The sequence below is a fragment of the Passer montanus genome, unplaced genomic scaffold (assembly GCF_014805655.1).
Source record: "Passer montanus isolate IOZ18808 unplaced genomic scaffold, ASM1480565v1 scaffold12, whole genome shotgun sequence".
In the NCBI taxonomy this organism is placed as follows: Eukaryota; Metazoa; Chordata; class Aves; order Passeriformes; family Passeridae; genus Passer; species Passer montanus.
This window is the reverse complement of record NW_024358722.1, coordinates 14,581,069-14,597,766: the sequence shown is the minus strand read 5'-3', so window position 1 is coordinate 14,597,766 and position 16,698 is coordinate 14,581,069. Positions and strand designations below refer to the sequence as shown.

General features: G+C 35.5%; 1 protein-coding gene across 1 annotated transcript in view; it reads left to right on the top strand.

Annotated features, from left to right (window-relative positions):
- Positions 1-16,698, top strand: part of GPATCH2 (G-patch domain containing 2) — a 116,655-nt gene that overhangs the window by 74,365 nt on the left and 25,592 nt on the right. Inside the window, exons 6-8 of the mRNA XM_039697993.1 lie at positions 7,377-7,441; positions 10,706-10,745; positions 13,507-13,577. Of these exons, the coding sequence (XP_039553927.1) occupies positions 7,377-7,441; positions 10,706-10,745; positions 13,507-13,577 (176 nt within the window). The remainder of the gene's footprint in view (positions 1-7,376; positions 7,442-10,705; positions 10,746-13,506; positions 13,578-16,698) is intronic.

Below are 16,698 nucleotides of genomic sequence, written 5' to 3'. Positions count from 1 at the left end.
GCCTTTGGCCAGCCAGTAGAGGCCACTCACAGCTTGCGACTGAAGCTGGGTGGCGACTTGAACTGGGGGTTTTGTTGTGTGCTTGGGGTTTGAATCCATGCCCAGCCAGCTCAGGCTGCCATGAACTGGCTTTGCACAACTGGTACCTGCAAAGGGCTATGCTAGGAGGAATTCTGCTCAGATACGGAAATGCATTAAATATTGATGTTTTTCTGTTTCCTCTAATAAGTCCCACGGCAGCAGGAATAACAGTCACCTTCAGTACTTCAAGCAGACTCAAAGCAAATGCTTTGATGACATCCTTTGTTGTTGGTATAATCTTTACTGTCATTATATTATATTACTTTAACAAAGTAAGGAAATACTGTTACAGAACCCTTTTGGGGGAAGGGAAAGGAGGGTCTTGTTTAAATGTTTTCCTGTTTTTTCCAAATGTAGCCAGCATCTCCCAGATCAAGGCTAGTTGCGTAATTGCTGCTCTGCTACTTCCTCCTCCCTATATTACTGTTTGGGTAACTTACTTATTGATGATAATTTTACAAGGTAAAGCATTATTTCAGCATTTTAGGTTATTCTTAACTAATAAGGGTACAGTCCCAACACTACTGAAATACAAATCCTGTTGATTTAGTGAAAATTTCACCTAAGAATAAATTTTCTATCTAAACAGACAGCTAGAATATCACCATAAAGTGTGATTGTGTGTATATATATATATATATTTATTTATTTATTTATTTATGCAGCATATTATTGCAGCATTTCCTAAATAAGGTAAATCTGGTTTGTTTAATATTAAATTTGTTAAATACCAGCTATTTAGAGAGTATTGAAGTAACAAACTTCTGGCCAATGTTTTGTTTCACAGCTGCCATGAATATTTTCCATTTTCTAATATAAAGTATTGAAGTAATGGTGCTGTCTTGTGTTTTTGTAGTCAGGAGAATCTTACATTTGCCTTTTTAGAAGGCAAATTTAAAATTAAATTAAATTTTGATTTAATTTGAATATAAAAACTACAAATTTCTGGTTTATACTTTCTTCTTGAGACTTTTAAGTTAGTCCATTTTCTGCAGTGTTGTGAGCTGTTATTGAAGGCATAGTGCCACACAGTACTATTTCATATTAAATGTTAGGAATCTCAGAAGAAACTCTCCTACTGAATTCCTTGCAGATGAGAGACTTAAAATTCTCAGTTTACCTGATACTTTCCCCATAGACCAGTTTTTTCTGTTACATTATATATTAGTATTATTTCCTCTAATAGCTCCTCCAGTGTTACTGTATTACACACCTAAAGGCAGCAGGAATGCACTAATATATATTATTACAGTGCATCATTAAACTTACTCTGTCTATTCCATAGTGTGTAAAAACTGGTTCGTTTGACAAAGGTTCAGGACAAAACATGGTGTGTGGTATTTTCAGTTAATGTTACAATTTAAAACAAACAGAAAATGTTACACCCAGGGCAGTCTATTTTCAAAAAAGTACATTTTTTGTTTTAAACTTACATTTATTTAACTTCAAATTCAGGTTTTGTCTTAAAAGTAGCAGAGAAAAACTGTGAAATAGCAAAAGTTCACAAAGAAATTCCCTTATTTGCTTTTACATATGTGATTTAAATTTCCCATTTTTCTCTGAAGTAGCTAGATTCAGTAGTAGAGTTTTCTTCGTTTAGTCTCTGATATTCTCATGGTATTCATCTGTTAATCATTCCTCTGAAAGCTGTATATCAAGAGATAGAGGCAGTTTGATCAGCTGTGTGAAAAGAAATGTAGAGAAAACTCTTAACAGTGTGTGAAATCACTGGAGAGATTAGGGAGCTGGGACATATTGTGTCACACCAAGAAACTTACTAATTCTTTTTTTCTTTTCTTTTTTTAAAATGCCTTAAGAAAAAGTAGTAAAACTTGTACAGGGAGGCTCCTGTTTGCTTTAGCATTAAAATCCATGTCTTTTGACCTATTTTTTTTCCTTTTTTTTTCTTTCCCTATCACTTGCATGTATTTTGCAAGCAGAATGGCAATGATTCATTGATTTTTGCAACACTGTGTTAGTAAGAGGTTAAAGAAATATGACTTGAGTAGCGAAAAACTGGTATAGAACTATTCTGCCAGTGAGCCGTGACTTCATGGAGACTTTGTAGAGTTTGACTGAGCATCACTTAAAGGTAATCTGTACATTAAAGAGATACTTCTCTGGAATGGTCAGTTTGGGCCCTTCAGCAAGAGTGTGCTTTCAGAGGGAATAACAGTGTAATGGTAATGTCAAGCAAGGATTATAGCAATGTTCCAGCAATGTATACTGTGAAAGCTATTTGTGTTTTCATCATTTTCTATATTGCTCCAAGTCAAATGTGTGTCTGTATTTTTTTAAGATGTATTTTAAATCTAGAACTTTGTTTAGTGCATGTACTTTCCAAGGTCCCTAGTGTAGAAGGGATAAAAAAATGACTAATACTGAATAGGTGCTGAAAATAACAAGGTATTGCTTTTAATCAGTGCAACAAAATGTGGAGAATAGGTTTTATTCTATTTCTTCTCTTGATATAGTTTGATTTAATTTCCTACAAAGTTACGGTTGCAGATCAGTGAATTATGAATTTGACATTGTCATGCTGTAATTTCCTGCAAAATCTTGTTCTCCAGGATTTTATTTTAGTTGCATTTCATTTTGGAAAACAACTTCTTTGCACAAAATCCTCCCTGAGAAAATTGAGTTTGCTATGGACCTTTTTAAGCTGTAGTTAACCATAGCAGTTAATTTACAGAGCAGAAAAGGCAAAAAAGGCAACCTGTTCTTTCGTTTAGGAAAGCAGATAGCTTATTTGTGTGATTAGTGTCCAGCAAAATTTTACTGAAATTTTACTGGTTTTGCCTGCTATTAATGTGCCACAATAATTAATATTGTGGCAACTAAGCTAAGCTTTCAAGTCAAATATTTCATAATTATCGATGTGGCTTTTTAAAGTGCATCACCGACTCGTTTAGGTTAGAAAGGACCTGTAAGAAAGATCGAGTCCAGCCATAAACCTAGCACTGCCAAGTCCACCAAATCATAGCAAGGAAATAACATCTTATAAAAAATTAGCTCAGTACTATCTTTTCACTGCACTTGCTATCGAGTCCTTGGCATAAAATCTAATTCAAAAGGCAAAAATACCACTTTCAGTGTTTAAAAACTGCTTAATCTGTGAGAAACTTAATTTTTCAGTAATGGAAGATATATCTGAGGAACAGTTATGAATAGGACATAGTTTGTGTTTTTTCAAAAATATTATGCCCTAAGATAATCATAAATTATGAAGAGGGAATCTATTTGTTTGCTTGATTGTGTGGTAACATGGGAAAAAATAAGGGAGAAGAATGAATGAGCATGCATATTAGTTTATACTATTTAAAATATTAAGAAAATATTGAGTCTTGAACACATCCATACTTGGGAGCTTTGTATCATAGATGTCTTTAAAAAGTAATTCATGATTTTTCGTGGGCTATTCAGTAACTGAACATTAAAATATACTTCAAATGAAAAGTAAGCAGAATTCTTAAATGGCAGCGTAACATTTTTGTTGTGCATTAATGTGTTGTGGGTTTTTCATGGTGCATGCTAGTAGCTTTTCTTTAAACTACAGCACATGTAAATTAAAATAGCACTATCATATTTAATCATGTAAATTAAAATAGCACTATCATATTAAATTAGGAGATGCATAAATTGACCCACTAAATTGATTGTTTTTTTATTTCTCCAATCTTGGACACCCCATAGCCTGTTCATATAAAGTAAGTGGTGGTGTTCAAGCACCCTGTGGCTGAGCTGTGGGCACTTTGCTCCCTGTCCCTTAGTGGTGTGAGCCACTCAGAAGGGGGGATGATCTCGCAGGATCCAGCGCTGGTGCAGCCTCGCCTCCAGTGCTGGGTGCGGTTCTGGGCTCCACAGTTGAAGAAGGATGTGAAGGTCCTTGAAAGTGTCCAAAGGAGAGAACAAGGCTGTTGACAGCACTGGGAAGTCATGTCCTGTGAGCTGTGGATGAGGGCTCCAGGCTTGTCTGGATTGGAGGAAAGGAGACTGAGGGGTGACCTCTTACAGCTTCCTGAGATGGGGAAGTATTGATGGCCTCTTATCTCTGGGACCCAGTGATACAATGTGTGTGAATGGGGCAGAGCTGCTCCTGGGGAGGTTCAGACATCCGGAAGCATTTCTTTATCAAGGGTGTGTTCAAACACTATAGCAGGATTCTGAGAGACATGGATGATGCCCCAAACTGGTCGATGTTTTTGGACAATGCCCATAACAATGCACTCTAAATTGGTCAGCCTTGAATTGGTCAAGATGTTCACTGTAGGTTCCTTCCAGCCAAAATGCTCTGTTCTCTGTTATTGGCACTTTAAAATGACAGTTGAGGTCCTTAGTATTATTTTAGTGAGAGTGAAGTCCTCTGACTTTCTTGTCCTTTTTCTGTTTAATTACCACCATCTTTTGTCATGTGTAGTATTTTGCAGAGGAGCATCAGGTTGGATATTAGGAAAAATTTCCTCACTGATAGTGGTTAAGAATTAGAGCAGGCTGCCCAGGAAAATGGTGGAATTGCCATGCTGGGAGGTATTCAAAGAATGAACAAATGTGTCACTTCTTGATACGCCTTAGTGGGCATGGTGGTATTCAGTTGAAGGTTGGACTTGATGGTCCTGGGGCCTTTTCCAACTGTGATTTTGGGCAGCAGTAGATGGTGTTGTGTATTCTGAGTCAGAACCCCTTATTGGTGAATACTTTTTCTTTTTTCTGTGCCCATTAGTTTAGGTCATAATTTCTCAGGCAAAGAAATCTTTGCAAATCAGGAGTACTTTGTCTCTGGGTTGGAGTACCTGTGTCTCAGGGATTCTATGAATAGGATGCAGCCATCAAATTGTCATCTTATTCAAGCGGTGGTGAAAGGACTTGTAGCCAGAAGAGAGTAAAAGTTTCAAAAATGACCCTGAACTTTGTTAATACTGAAGATTTTTGTAATGGTGAGGTAGCAGATGAAGGTGGGCAATGAGGTTTGGTTTAGCTTTTTATCACCTCGGTAAGTTTTGCAAACAGAAATTAATTTGCATTAACATATTGGGAATCTTAGAGTAATTAGCAGTGAGTTTTATGCAAAGGTCTGTGTGTGTCTACCTTGTGAGTTTAGTTTTATAAACATTCTGTGGCTGTATGGTAGCTGAAGCCATCTGGGGTGTGCAGGAGAAAGCTGAACACTGTACTTGGTGACCACTTGTAACTGTATTCCAAGCAAGTTCACATTCTCATATAAATTGGTGGAAAAACCTACTTCTGTGGTTTCTGTATTATTTTAAAACTGGCAATTTATCAAGTGAATTTTCTTGAAATTTCCATGCTTATTAAATTTCAGATTATGTATTTTGAGTAAGCTGGAAACGTAAACTTGTTTCCATAAGTATGGCTGCAGGTAAACAACCAATTTTAGTCCAGAAAATAGCTTTTGCTTCTGTCAACATGTTGTTTATTTTCTCTCAGAGATAAAAAGTTCAGTTTTCTGATATTTGTACCAAGATAAAGTCTGTAAACAAGATTAATATAGTGTGGAAAAGGTTGTCAGCAGCCCTGGCAAAGGAAATAAGTTGCCTGTACACAGAACATACTGTAAACTGAATAAAAGTGTCAGGTCCACCATGAGATAATGTGATCATGAACCTCTAACAAAGCATGACATAGGCACAGTCCGCTTTTCTTATAGCCACAGTGTAGAAAATGGATTACTATATTCCAGGGATACCGACTGGAATAGCATGAAAACCTCATTTTGAGATTAATGCAGGATATTACTCTCAAGAGCTGAGCTGCATGGTTACCTGTAGTTTTAAAGTAACAGTTTAGTTATTAATCTTAAAATTTGGAAATTACATATTAAAATACTGGCTTATATTTCCAGGTCTGTCTTTGTGAATGACCGTTTCTCAGTTTTATTATTAGATGAACTATGATATTGAAACAGCAGCATTTGGTCAGTGTTTTATTATCATCCCATGGCTGTGTAAAGCCTTGATCAGTCTAGTAAAACAGTAAATTCCAAAAGGGAGTAAAGCAGTACTGTTCAGGTGCTGTTCTCCTATGTAGCTGTCGTGATTTCCTCTATTATGATTTCTATATTTGCATAGATTTTTCAGAGGTAAGGTATTACCAATGCCTTTTTATCCCCCTCAGACAGAAAAGTGATAGCACTTTATTGTTTCTCAATTCAGCCCAGAGTGACATCATTCTTCAGGTCAAAGAAGGAGGTTTTGGTCAAATGTTTTGTCCATGTGGAACTCTCAAATTATTCAGTGAGCATTCTTTGAAAGTCTTCCAAACTTGAAGACTTGCCCTGCCTTTTCTCCATTACAATACCAGATTAATAGGGAGGTTTTACTTTAGGAGTTGAGCTCATATAATAATGAGTGGGCTGCTTTTATCCGTGAATCTCCAGCTTACGTACTTTTGGTGAGCCTGAGCCATATAAATGTATTACCACTGAGGTTTGTGGTCTCCTGTCAAACCTGCAAGAACATCTGACTTCATTCCCTCTTCTGTCCTGACAATAAAATTGTCTCCAAGGAGTGGAAAGTTTACTTCTTCATTCTTTCCATCACAAATAGTTTGCCTGCTGCTCTAGTTCCTTGAGCATGTGTATCATGAGTTGTCACTTATTCTTCTGCTTTTACTTATCTACCTGTGCACATGAATTAAGCATTTTGCAAAAATAAAAGCAAAGCTGTTTGAATCCTTTCTTGAGCAATATCAGAATGTCATCACCTGCAAAAGTCTGCACATGCCCTCATGCATCCTGAAGATCATTCTTCAGTTGAGGATATCACATATTTCAGGTTACAGTATGTATAAAACACTAGACAAGGACTATGTTACAATTTGGTAAAAATTATTTTACCTTTGCTTTCTATCGGATGTATACTTGAATTTCAAAAGCTTAATGTGAGAAGGGTTGTTTTTTTAATACGTGTATTGCTGTATGAGCCATAAATAAGGACAGTGTATTGATTTTCAAAACATCTAACTTTCCTTCTTTGGAGGTAAAGTACTTCATGGACTTTACAGAAAAGTAGGTTAGGTCCTTGAAATCTGTAAATGTCTTCATGTCTGACATCCAATTAAAATTGTTCATAAAGGATTTTCCTTAATCTTATATAGCACTTTCTGCACTCAGACTTTACTGAAAAATTGCAGATATTGCTGATTAGATTTACGGTATCTAGTACACTGTCTCTATTTTGCATTTAATGTTTTTGATGTATTTTCTTAATAAGCAATCATTTTATGCCTATGCTGCCCCATTATTCAAGGACTTCTTTTTTCCTTCATGTTTCTATTAGATGATTCCAGGACCAGCAGGTAGCAGGAAAACAGTTCACTTGTCCCAGGATTCTCTTCACCATGAGTGAGTATCAGTGATGGGAGTTACAATTTTTTGTTATTATTAGCTTTACAATGGTACCTCTGCCCCAAAGCCACATTTTACAACTGCACAAACATCTCTTGTGATGAGAGCCGCAGCTCACTTATGTGGTGGTCTTTATTTAATAAGACTACTTACAATCCTTTTAATTCATTTTTAATGTTTCTTAAGGAAACATGAAATTCAGTGCTTTATAAGTATGTTTTTATTAACTTTCTAAGTATCCTTTCCTAAAATACAAACTTGTTTAAGGCTGGATAGCAAAAATGGGATGTATGAAAATACATAAGCATCCTATCTTCTAGTCTTCCGTGTGAGGAAGAAGTTTATCATAATTTTCACAAAAAGATATTGAATTAATTGTTTGAATACCTGTAAATAGGGAGTGTAATTCACTTTGTCTAGTTACTCTAGTGTGTCATTATTGTAAACTCTTATTCTCTTCAGCTGATAACACTTAACAGCATTATTTATTGGTTACATCTTTTGAATACTTTAAAGGTTCGCATTTTCCTTTCTTTTTCAAATCAAAACGCTAAAATTATGAGGAAATAGTATATTTGGAGATACATTCATGTGTTCTAACTGCTACTAAATACATCATCCACCGTTTAAAACAAAACTTTCCAAAGCAGAGATACTACAGACATCTGCTCCTCAGTACCATTTTACACCACTAATCCACCTCTGTTTCATTTCATAACTTGATAGAGTGTGTGTAAATTCAAGAGGTTTTGATTTCATAAGTTATTTCTACCATAAGTTATTACTACCAAGTAGTAATTCAACTGGGCTTTACTTTGTGGGCTTTACTTTTGCTTATTTTAAAAGAAACAAGCAGACAAATAATACTAAGAGAATGGGCTAAAAGTTAAAAATGAGTGTGGTATGTCTCTTCCCCATTAAAAAAGGTCTTACTCTTTTTGAAGGGTTTTTAATATCTAAATATGAGGTGCATTCCAATTATTTTGATGTACTTGTTCACTAGAAATACACTTTTACTGATCATGTAGTCTGTAATCAACTGGATTGGCACAGTCCACAAGAGTTTATGTGGATGATACCCCAGTTTGCTGCTCCTTCTTGAGCATTTGCTGTTCACACTGGTCCGAGACAGACAAACATCTGTCTAGAATTTAAATTTGACCCATTATATTTCTGATTTTCATCAGCCCCTGAACAATTGTGACTTTATTTGTTGAATCACTTGCAAATGTGATGTTTTTACTTTCCATCCACTCCCAGCATCAAAGTTGTGTGTATATAAAATCTCCCAGTTTTTATCAGATTTTGAACTATTGAATGCAGTTGATGAATGTTTTGTGTCCAAAATATATAGTCTACTATTTCTTAAGGTATACTTTTGACTTTATTGCTGTAATTCCTTTTTTATTTCCAACTCCTTTTCCTTAGTCACCTTAAAAGTAGAAAAAGCAGTATGGATGTTCTGGTGACAGCTGGTCTTTTATGCAAGAATGAGAGGGTTGACTGCTCATTATCAAACTCTGAAAAGCTGAGTGATAGAAAGCCACAAAACTTTTAGATTTGTGACTTGAAAATAAAAAAGATTTAAACCAGACAATTCCATGGAATTGGAATCTTCTCAGTGTCTCCATCTCTCTCTGGGGGTGCCTCCCAGTGAGCCCCGGCCAGCCCCGGGTCGGCAGCGGCCAACAGTGGGGGGACACTCTCTGCTGCCCCCAGGTACTGAGGGCAGCTGGGCTAGTGCCTTTGCATCAGAGGAGACATGGGAGATGTCGGCAGAGGATAAAAGGCCGACTCTCAGCAGGGGGTTTATTTGGAGCTCCCGAGGGAGCCCCACACCTCAGTGATGCGCCTTGCTCAGAGTCAAACAAAAGGAATCTCAAGGTTACATTTAAAGGGGGGGGAGGAAACCAAAGGTACATACATTTGCTGACCAATAAAGGACCCTCCAGGGATGCAACCTTAGGGATGGACATTTGGGATAGCATATAAAATAATACTTGGGGGGCTGACCCCTGGCCTCGGACTAATCACTCGACCACTTGGACCGAAAGTTCTAGATAGAGGAGATGGGATGCTGAGTGGCTGACAGAGAGCCAGGGTGGGGATTTGGGGATGATCTCAACACAGGAGAATGATTACACAGGTAGAGGAAGGGGGTACAAAAAGGGGTATATCATTTGGGGAAAATAAGGGGGTACAAAACCAAAACTATTACAAGGTATAAAAGCACACTACAACATCTCAGTATACTAATTAAAGTAAAAATTTAAGTGTCATTATATGGCTGCTTAGGGGAGAAAATTGGACTAAATTATATTGAATGGAACTGTTTCAGAAAAAGCATGGCTAGGTTAAGCTATATTCTTTGGTTACACTTCTATAGGAACATGCAAGCATAATAGCAGATAGTGGGGATGTACTGTTTTGTGCAATATTTTGGTGGCTGGAATTATTTTCTCCTTTGACCAAAACCTATTGCTTGCTTACACAAATAGTATGTGTTTGCTACATGTAACTTGAGATCCCCCTTGTTGTAGGGGGTTTTTTTTCTGTCTTCTTTTCATTTTGCAGTGAAGGTTTATATGATGCTTGCTACAGCTCCATTCAGATGGTCATTCAGTTCTTTGTGACCACAGTGTGTATGTGAAGCAGTATTATGCTTTTACTGCTGTTGAGGGAAGAGACACATTGTGACAGCCCTGTGTGTCAAAATCTTACTCTGAATTTCCATCTCTTTGAAATAAGGCTGCCAATAGTCACAGTTTTGAAGTTGTATGGAGATATGAAGCCACTGGCTTTTTAGACTTGGTATTTTACTTGAGATTCAAACTCAGACCTCAGTTTGTGAAATAATACATTAACAGCTATCAGGTAGTCCAAACTATTTTGAAGTCTTTTCAGCTGTAACCATTAGTAAGTACCACTTCAGTACTAAATATGGAATTACTGTAATTTGTGGCATGTGCATTGTAATGTATTAAAATACCATCATTTACGTATTATTTTAGCTTGTTTGACAAAATATAATTACCTTCAAAGCCAGCAGCTATTCAGAAGTGAAATCTGTGATGCATTCTTTCAGAACTGTTACAAACTTAGGGAGTTCAATAAAAATAGCCCATTAAAATAAACCATTGCCAAAGGCTGTATTTTCCTGGCAGGCAATAAAATACCCAAAAGCACGCACAGACTGGTCATATGACAGCATGTGCTTTGTTAGTTATATTGTTAAACCTGTCTTTTCTTTTTCTCCCACAGTCATTGGTTTAGCCCTGGAGCTAGGAAGGAACATAGCCAGGTAAGAACTGCTTTGATCCAGAACAGTTTACTTGAGATGTATGAAGAACTTTAACTACCTCTACTCCAGAGGAAGTGGGCTAATATTTTAAGAAATTGTAAACAAAGGAGGTATAATTTCATATCTTCTTGTGAGTAAACATACAGCAGTGTATTTCCAAAATTCTCTTAATTAAAACTCTTTAATTAGTCCCTTAATTTCACTTAAGTTTTCTTCAGGTTTTAACATTCAAGTAAAAATTCTGATTTTTTTAATAATTTTGTCAATTGTGGTATCTCCAAATGTTACCTTTTTCAAAATGCTGGAAAGCAAAAAATTTTGCTCCCAAAATCAAGAAATACAGAACCAGTTGTGCAGGTGGGGAGGCTTCTACAGGAAGATCTTCAGTTCCATTTTTCTGCATTTCATTGTTTACAATGACTACAGCAGAAAAACAGGAGGTTTAAATCTCTATTATGGTGCAGATATTGGTGAAAATATCTTATTAGTTTGTCTGCTGAACCCCTGCAGTGCAGTCCCTGGGAGATCCAAGCCTAGAGATGTAGTTGCAGGAATGTGAAGCCGTATTTAATATTTGATTAGCACTTAGTCCTTTAGCTTGTCTTCAGACGTGGAGGAATACCTGTCTTTATGAATGGTAGAATGGTCTAAACAGAACTTACTGTCCAAAACTATAAAATGAGAAAATAAATTTGCTTTCATTTCATAAAACTCTAGTTATCTTCATATATTCAGTAAAAGTAGCTGAATATATCATCAATGCATTGAAATTTAACACAAATGTTCCATTTCTTTAAGTTAGAAAAAATCTATATAACAGTTGATTTCCTTAGATCTGTCCCAGTTTGCTGGTACTTCTTCAAATGTAAATAGATTTGAAACTTCAAAAGGAAATAAAATCTGAAGAGTCCTTGGAAGGTTCATTTTAGGATGATCCATCATGAATACTTATAGCTCCAGTAAGTCATAGTTTAAATCGTTCTTGTTCCCTCCCCTTTCTTTTGAACTCCAGAGCAAGCAATACTGCTTACCCAAACTGCCAGAGTAGATAGAACATAGTAGTTTTAGCTGTAAATTGTGAGATTCCAGCATGTTACAATAAGCTGACTGACACTTAAACTCTAAGTAGATAGCTTTATATAATTCATATTTAACGGTAATTATTTTGAAATAATTTTCCTAATTGAAGAAACACCTAAAAAAGAATTAGATTACTATGAGTTTAAGTAATTTTTAAATATTTTTTTTTAATCTTGATTGTCTCATGTAATGCGGTTGATTGAAGTACTGCTTACTTTCTTAAAGATTCTAAGCTGCAAAATAAGGAAATTTCCACAATGAAAAGTACATTAATGTATATCATACATGCCAGCACTGATTTTCAGATTAGAAGATGCGAAATGTCTGCTTAGCTTGTATAGAGTGTATTAATTCATTTTTCTCAGATAATAGTAAATTTTAGGTAAATTTGTATTTTACATGTGTTTTTTCATCTTTCCTAAGAGCTGTGTTGGCAGAGCTTATTGGAAATTAACTGAATTTGTAACTTACAGATTAATAAGGAATTGTGAACTAAAGCTGTCACAAATTATAGATATTACTGGTGCATAAGGGGTTTGAGCTTTTTTATAACACAGAAGAAGAAAAGAAATGGTCTAATGGTGATGTAATGTAATTTTGACAACCAATGGAGTTCTCACTAAATTTATTTAAGTAATCAGCTATTTTACTGCATCTGAGAACTAGATAGTTGAAATGACAAGAAGCATTTCTTGTACAAGAAGGAAGCTGTAGAAAGTAGAGAAAAATTGTTCAGTTTTTTGGACTGGTAGCATTTTTTTGAGACTCTGTGCTCATTTACAACATTAAGATGTAGTTGGCCAAGTACTGAAGTTGATAATTTCCTAACTTCCACAGGATTTTGAAGTGTCTTTGCTGTGAATATTAGGTCAGTTTATCTCTACTTTGTCAACAGTCTTTCATTCTATTTTTTCTTCAATATATGAGACATTTCAAACAACATTTGTGGACGGTTTATACTGTCCAGTGTTAATTTCTTTAGTATTCTGATGGTTGTTTTTCACTGAGCACACCTTGACTCCTCTGACAAACATCATAACACTGGAAATAGACTTTTGAGTGTTGGAGATAATCTGAATGAAAAGTCTTACTTGTCTAAAAGACAGCTTGTTTCAGAAGCTGAGTCATCATTTCAGTTAAACGAATCCTTCACTACTCCTACTTCCTCACTGTTACAGGAAGCTTTAATATTGTGTTTTTGTTTATTCTGCAGCTTGCAAATTACTAAAGCTCCTGGGGCTTAGAAGAGTTTATAACTGTTTCATAACTGCCTAGACACAACAAGTGCTAACTTGATTAGTTTTTTGGTAAATTAAGTGTCCTCCAACACTTTTAATTATACAACTACAAAAATTTAAATTGAAATTGTGAAAATTATAACATTTTACACAAAAATTAATTGTGAAATTGTGAATTGCATAACTTTCTATTATGCTTTGAAAATGCTTTGATTCTTATATTTTCAATTATGTAGGCATTTTAAATTAGTGGTTATATATATTTACATATTAACTATTCTTGTAAAATTCCATTAATATTAATCTCAAAAGTCACAGATGAAAGCTATTGACAGATTTACTCAAGAGAGAAATAACTACATTGTCCAGATAGAAATTCTATAAAGCAAATAAAGGCATTGTTTGTGAGAGTCTTCTGAGCATGGTTTATTTTTGTTTGACAGCTTCAACTCTTGCGAGACAACCGCTCGGAGAGGGGACACAAGAAGAGCAGCTCTGTAAAAACAGCCAGCAGGTAACTTAATATGGTATTTGTCTTTAGTACAGTTTAGGAATTTGTTGATTCCTTAAATCTTTATGTAAAACTTACACTATTCTTTTGGGGTATTTTCAAAAGTCTTCTGGGGTTTTTTGTGACTTACTTTCAAGAATTTTTTGCATGGCATAATCTTTGCCGTATATATGAGTATTAGACTTTTTTTGTTGACTATGCAACTGCACTTACCAAGCTTAATCTCTTTAGAACATCAGAATTAAATGGATGCCAAAGTAAGGTTTGTGCTTCTGGCATGTAAGTTAAGCACTGGGAATATATAAAATTATATTATGCATATCTGAAATCAAGAAGATAACTCAAATACTATAACACTTAAATTGTTCTTGTATTTTGACAATAAACATTTCATTGTGAAGACTTAATAAAAACAAATCTAATTCTATTCTCCATCTTCTTTCCTTCCCCTCAAAAGACAAAAAATTCAAGACTGAACTTACTGATCTAGGAGTCTGTTTCTAGAGGGGTTTTTTTATGTACAAGTCACCTACTGAATATATTCTACCAAATAATTATTTTAATTCTAGCTTTTTTCAAATGAGAAACTACAGAAACGTTTCTCTTGCTATGCACAACACCCCACAGAATTGTTATGTTGTCCTATAAAGATGGCAATGTGCTATCAAATCACTTTCATCACTAAGTCCTAATAAATTTATATCAGCATGTATTTCTATGGTACCAGTTGAGACAACTTTCTGTCAGGCAGTTGAATTTTAGTATATATATGGTCACCCAGACCAAATTTTTAATATTCTTAGGTACTTACCTTGCTCATTACCTGGAAAATGATACCATTTTTTTAAAATATGCATATTAAATAAGAATCTATTTCATTGTATATTAGTTCTGGTTGCATGCTCTCAAACATAGGTTACAGAAGTGTCAGTCATTCATCTATAGAAATTTTGATTATCTTTGTCTATAAAACCTTTTCTATTAAATTTCTGAAAATTTCTGCATAGAAAGCAGTGGCTGTGACCTTCTTTTGCCTTACTCTTTGTTGCTAAATGCAGTGACAAACAGCAGCAGTGGACAAGTTTTGGACATTCTGTAAAGTTATTGTACTTATCTAGAATACAGTCTAATCTGGTTTTTTAGTTAGACTGAATTTCTCTGGATCATTTTTGTATAGTTTTCAGGTATCTGTATTTCTTCTTTGCCATTCTGGAAGAGCTTATTCCTGGTTTTCATATGTGTATTGAGATATGTACATAAACACATTTTTCTATGCTTGCCTTGACTTTTCTTACCCCTTTTGGATGACTGAACACAGTTCTTGTCTCACCATGTAGACAATATTTAAATACCCTTATTACATTAGATCAGTGACTTGTGGAATAATTTACTCTGTAAATACATCAGAAAGGTGTGGAACTCTAAGAGTGGCAGTGGTCTGCAGCTGTCTCGTTGTGGTGGAATCATACTGTCTGGGATGAGCTTTACTGTACTGGGTTTAATGTCTTAGGTTTCTTCTGTCAACATTAATGATAATTGTCTAATCCTGTACAAACTAACATGAACTTTTGCTAGTGGCAAGGTAATCATTTTCTTGAGAACTGTTGATATGGCTACTGATGGACTGGATGTTAAGGAGGGGGACAGTCCTGCATCAAAACTTAGAGCCAGGGTAGATCATATTACACTGATACAATTCAATATATCTGTCCAATTGTGCCACCTATAGAGATAGGATTTAATCTGTGAAGACATACTTTTCCCATTCATTATTTAAGTTATTAACAGTACCAAAAAATGCTCTTTTCAAAGCTGCATTTCCTTCTCCTGCAGAGCCTTAAAAAAGTTCTCTGTTTACCTTATCTCTCTACATTACAATGGGAACAGTCTCCTCCCCAAAGCAGCTACACTGCTTAAAGGTAATAGATAATGCTTTTTTTCACCCCCTATTTTTTGCCAGTAGAGGAAGGTTTTTTTCAGATTTTTTAATAAGCTTTGGACAAAACCAGCCTGGTTACCTCAACTCACCTATTTAAATTAAATTGGCTGGTTTTGTACAAACCATATTAAGGCCTGTTCACATGATTTTTTCCTCCAGCAGAGCTGTGGAGATGATAATCTCCAGCAGATGTGTGATAACAAATAGCTTGGGATAGTAATGTCTTCAGCTGGTGCAGTTGTTAGCAGACCAAATGTCTGTCTGTAGCCCGAGGCAGTGGGCAAACAATTGCACATGATTGAGTTACAGGGAGTTAACAAGTTGCTGCTTGGCAGCTGAACTGCCAAAGCTGGTCATGGGCTCTTTGCCTGTTTCCCTCATAAGGTAAAATATATTTTCTTAAGTCACTTCCTTAAAATTTTACCAAAAAAAAAGAATTACCTAAAAACTTACCTAAAGGAGATTTTTCCATGGCTAAGAGATTCCTTTGTTCAGCAATGGGGACACTGTTGAAGGATATTTTTCTGAACTGCTGTAACATGATTTTGAACATGTGATTGCATTGTTAACTGTGGAGGTGGACCTCCATCACATAACTATCTCCCTGTATTTAAATACATGATGAACTTTTCCTCACAATACTCTTATGAAGAGGGGAAGTACCTTTTTCCTCATTTGACAGAATAACCAGAACACTTTGCCAAGTTTTCCTTCGGTCATACGGTCGATGTGATAACTAGGTAATTTATGCTGTAATCTGGAAGCAAGAGAATTGCAGGTTGGGAAAACCACGGACTCTGAATAAGTTACTCTCATGTAATTATTTCATTTACATAGAGGTCTTGTGTCATATTTCTTTTGTAGTGTTCTCCTGTAAAGTACCATGAGTTATTTTCATCTATGAATTTATTTTTTTCTTACTGTATTGTAACTCTAATTTGATACATGCCTGAATTGAGAAACTGAAAGGAAAATAGCACCCAAATTCTTACCACTTAGTAATTTTTTGGGGTTGAATCTTGATAATTCTTTATTGGCTTTCCACGTGCCAATGTTCCCCCAAAGATATCTAAAAGAGGGAAAAAAAAAAATCGCCTTTTAGTTCCTATGCAGTTCAGTCCTGGCTTGAAAGAAGGCTAAGTCATACTCATGAAAGGTTTCAAAGTGGAGTTGAATTTTACATGT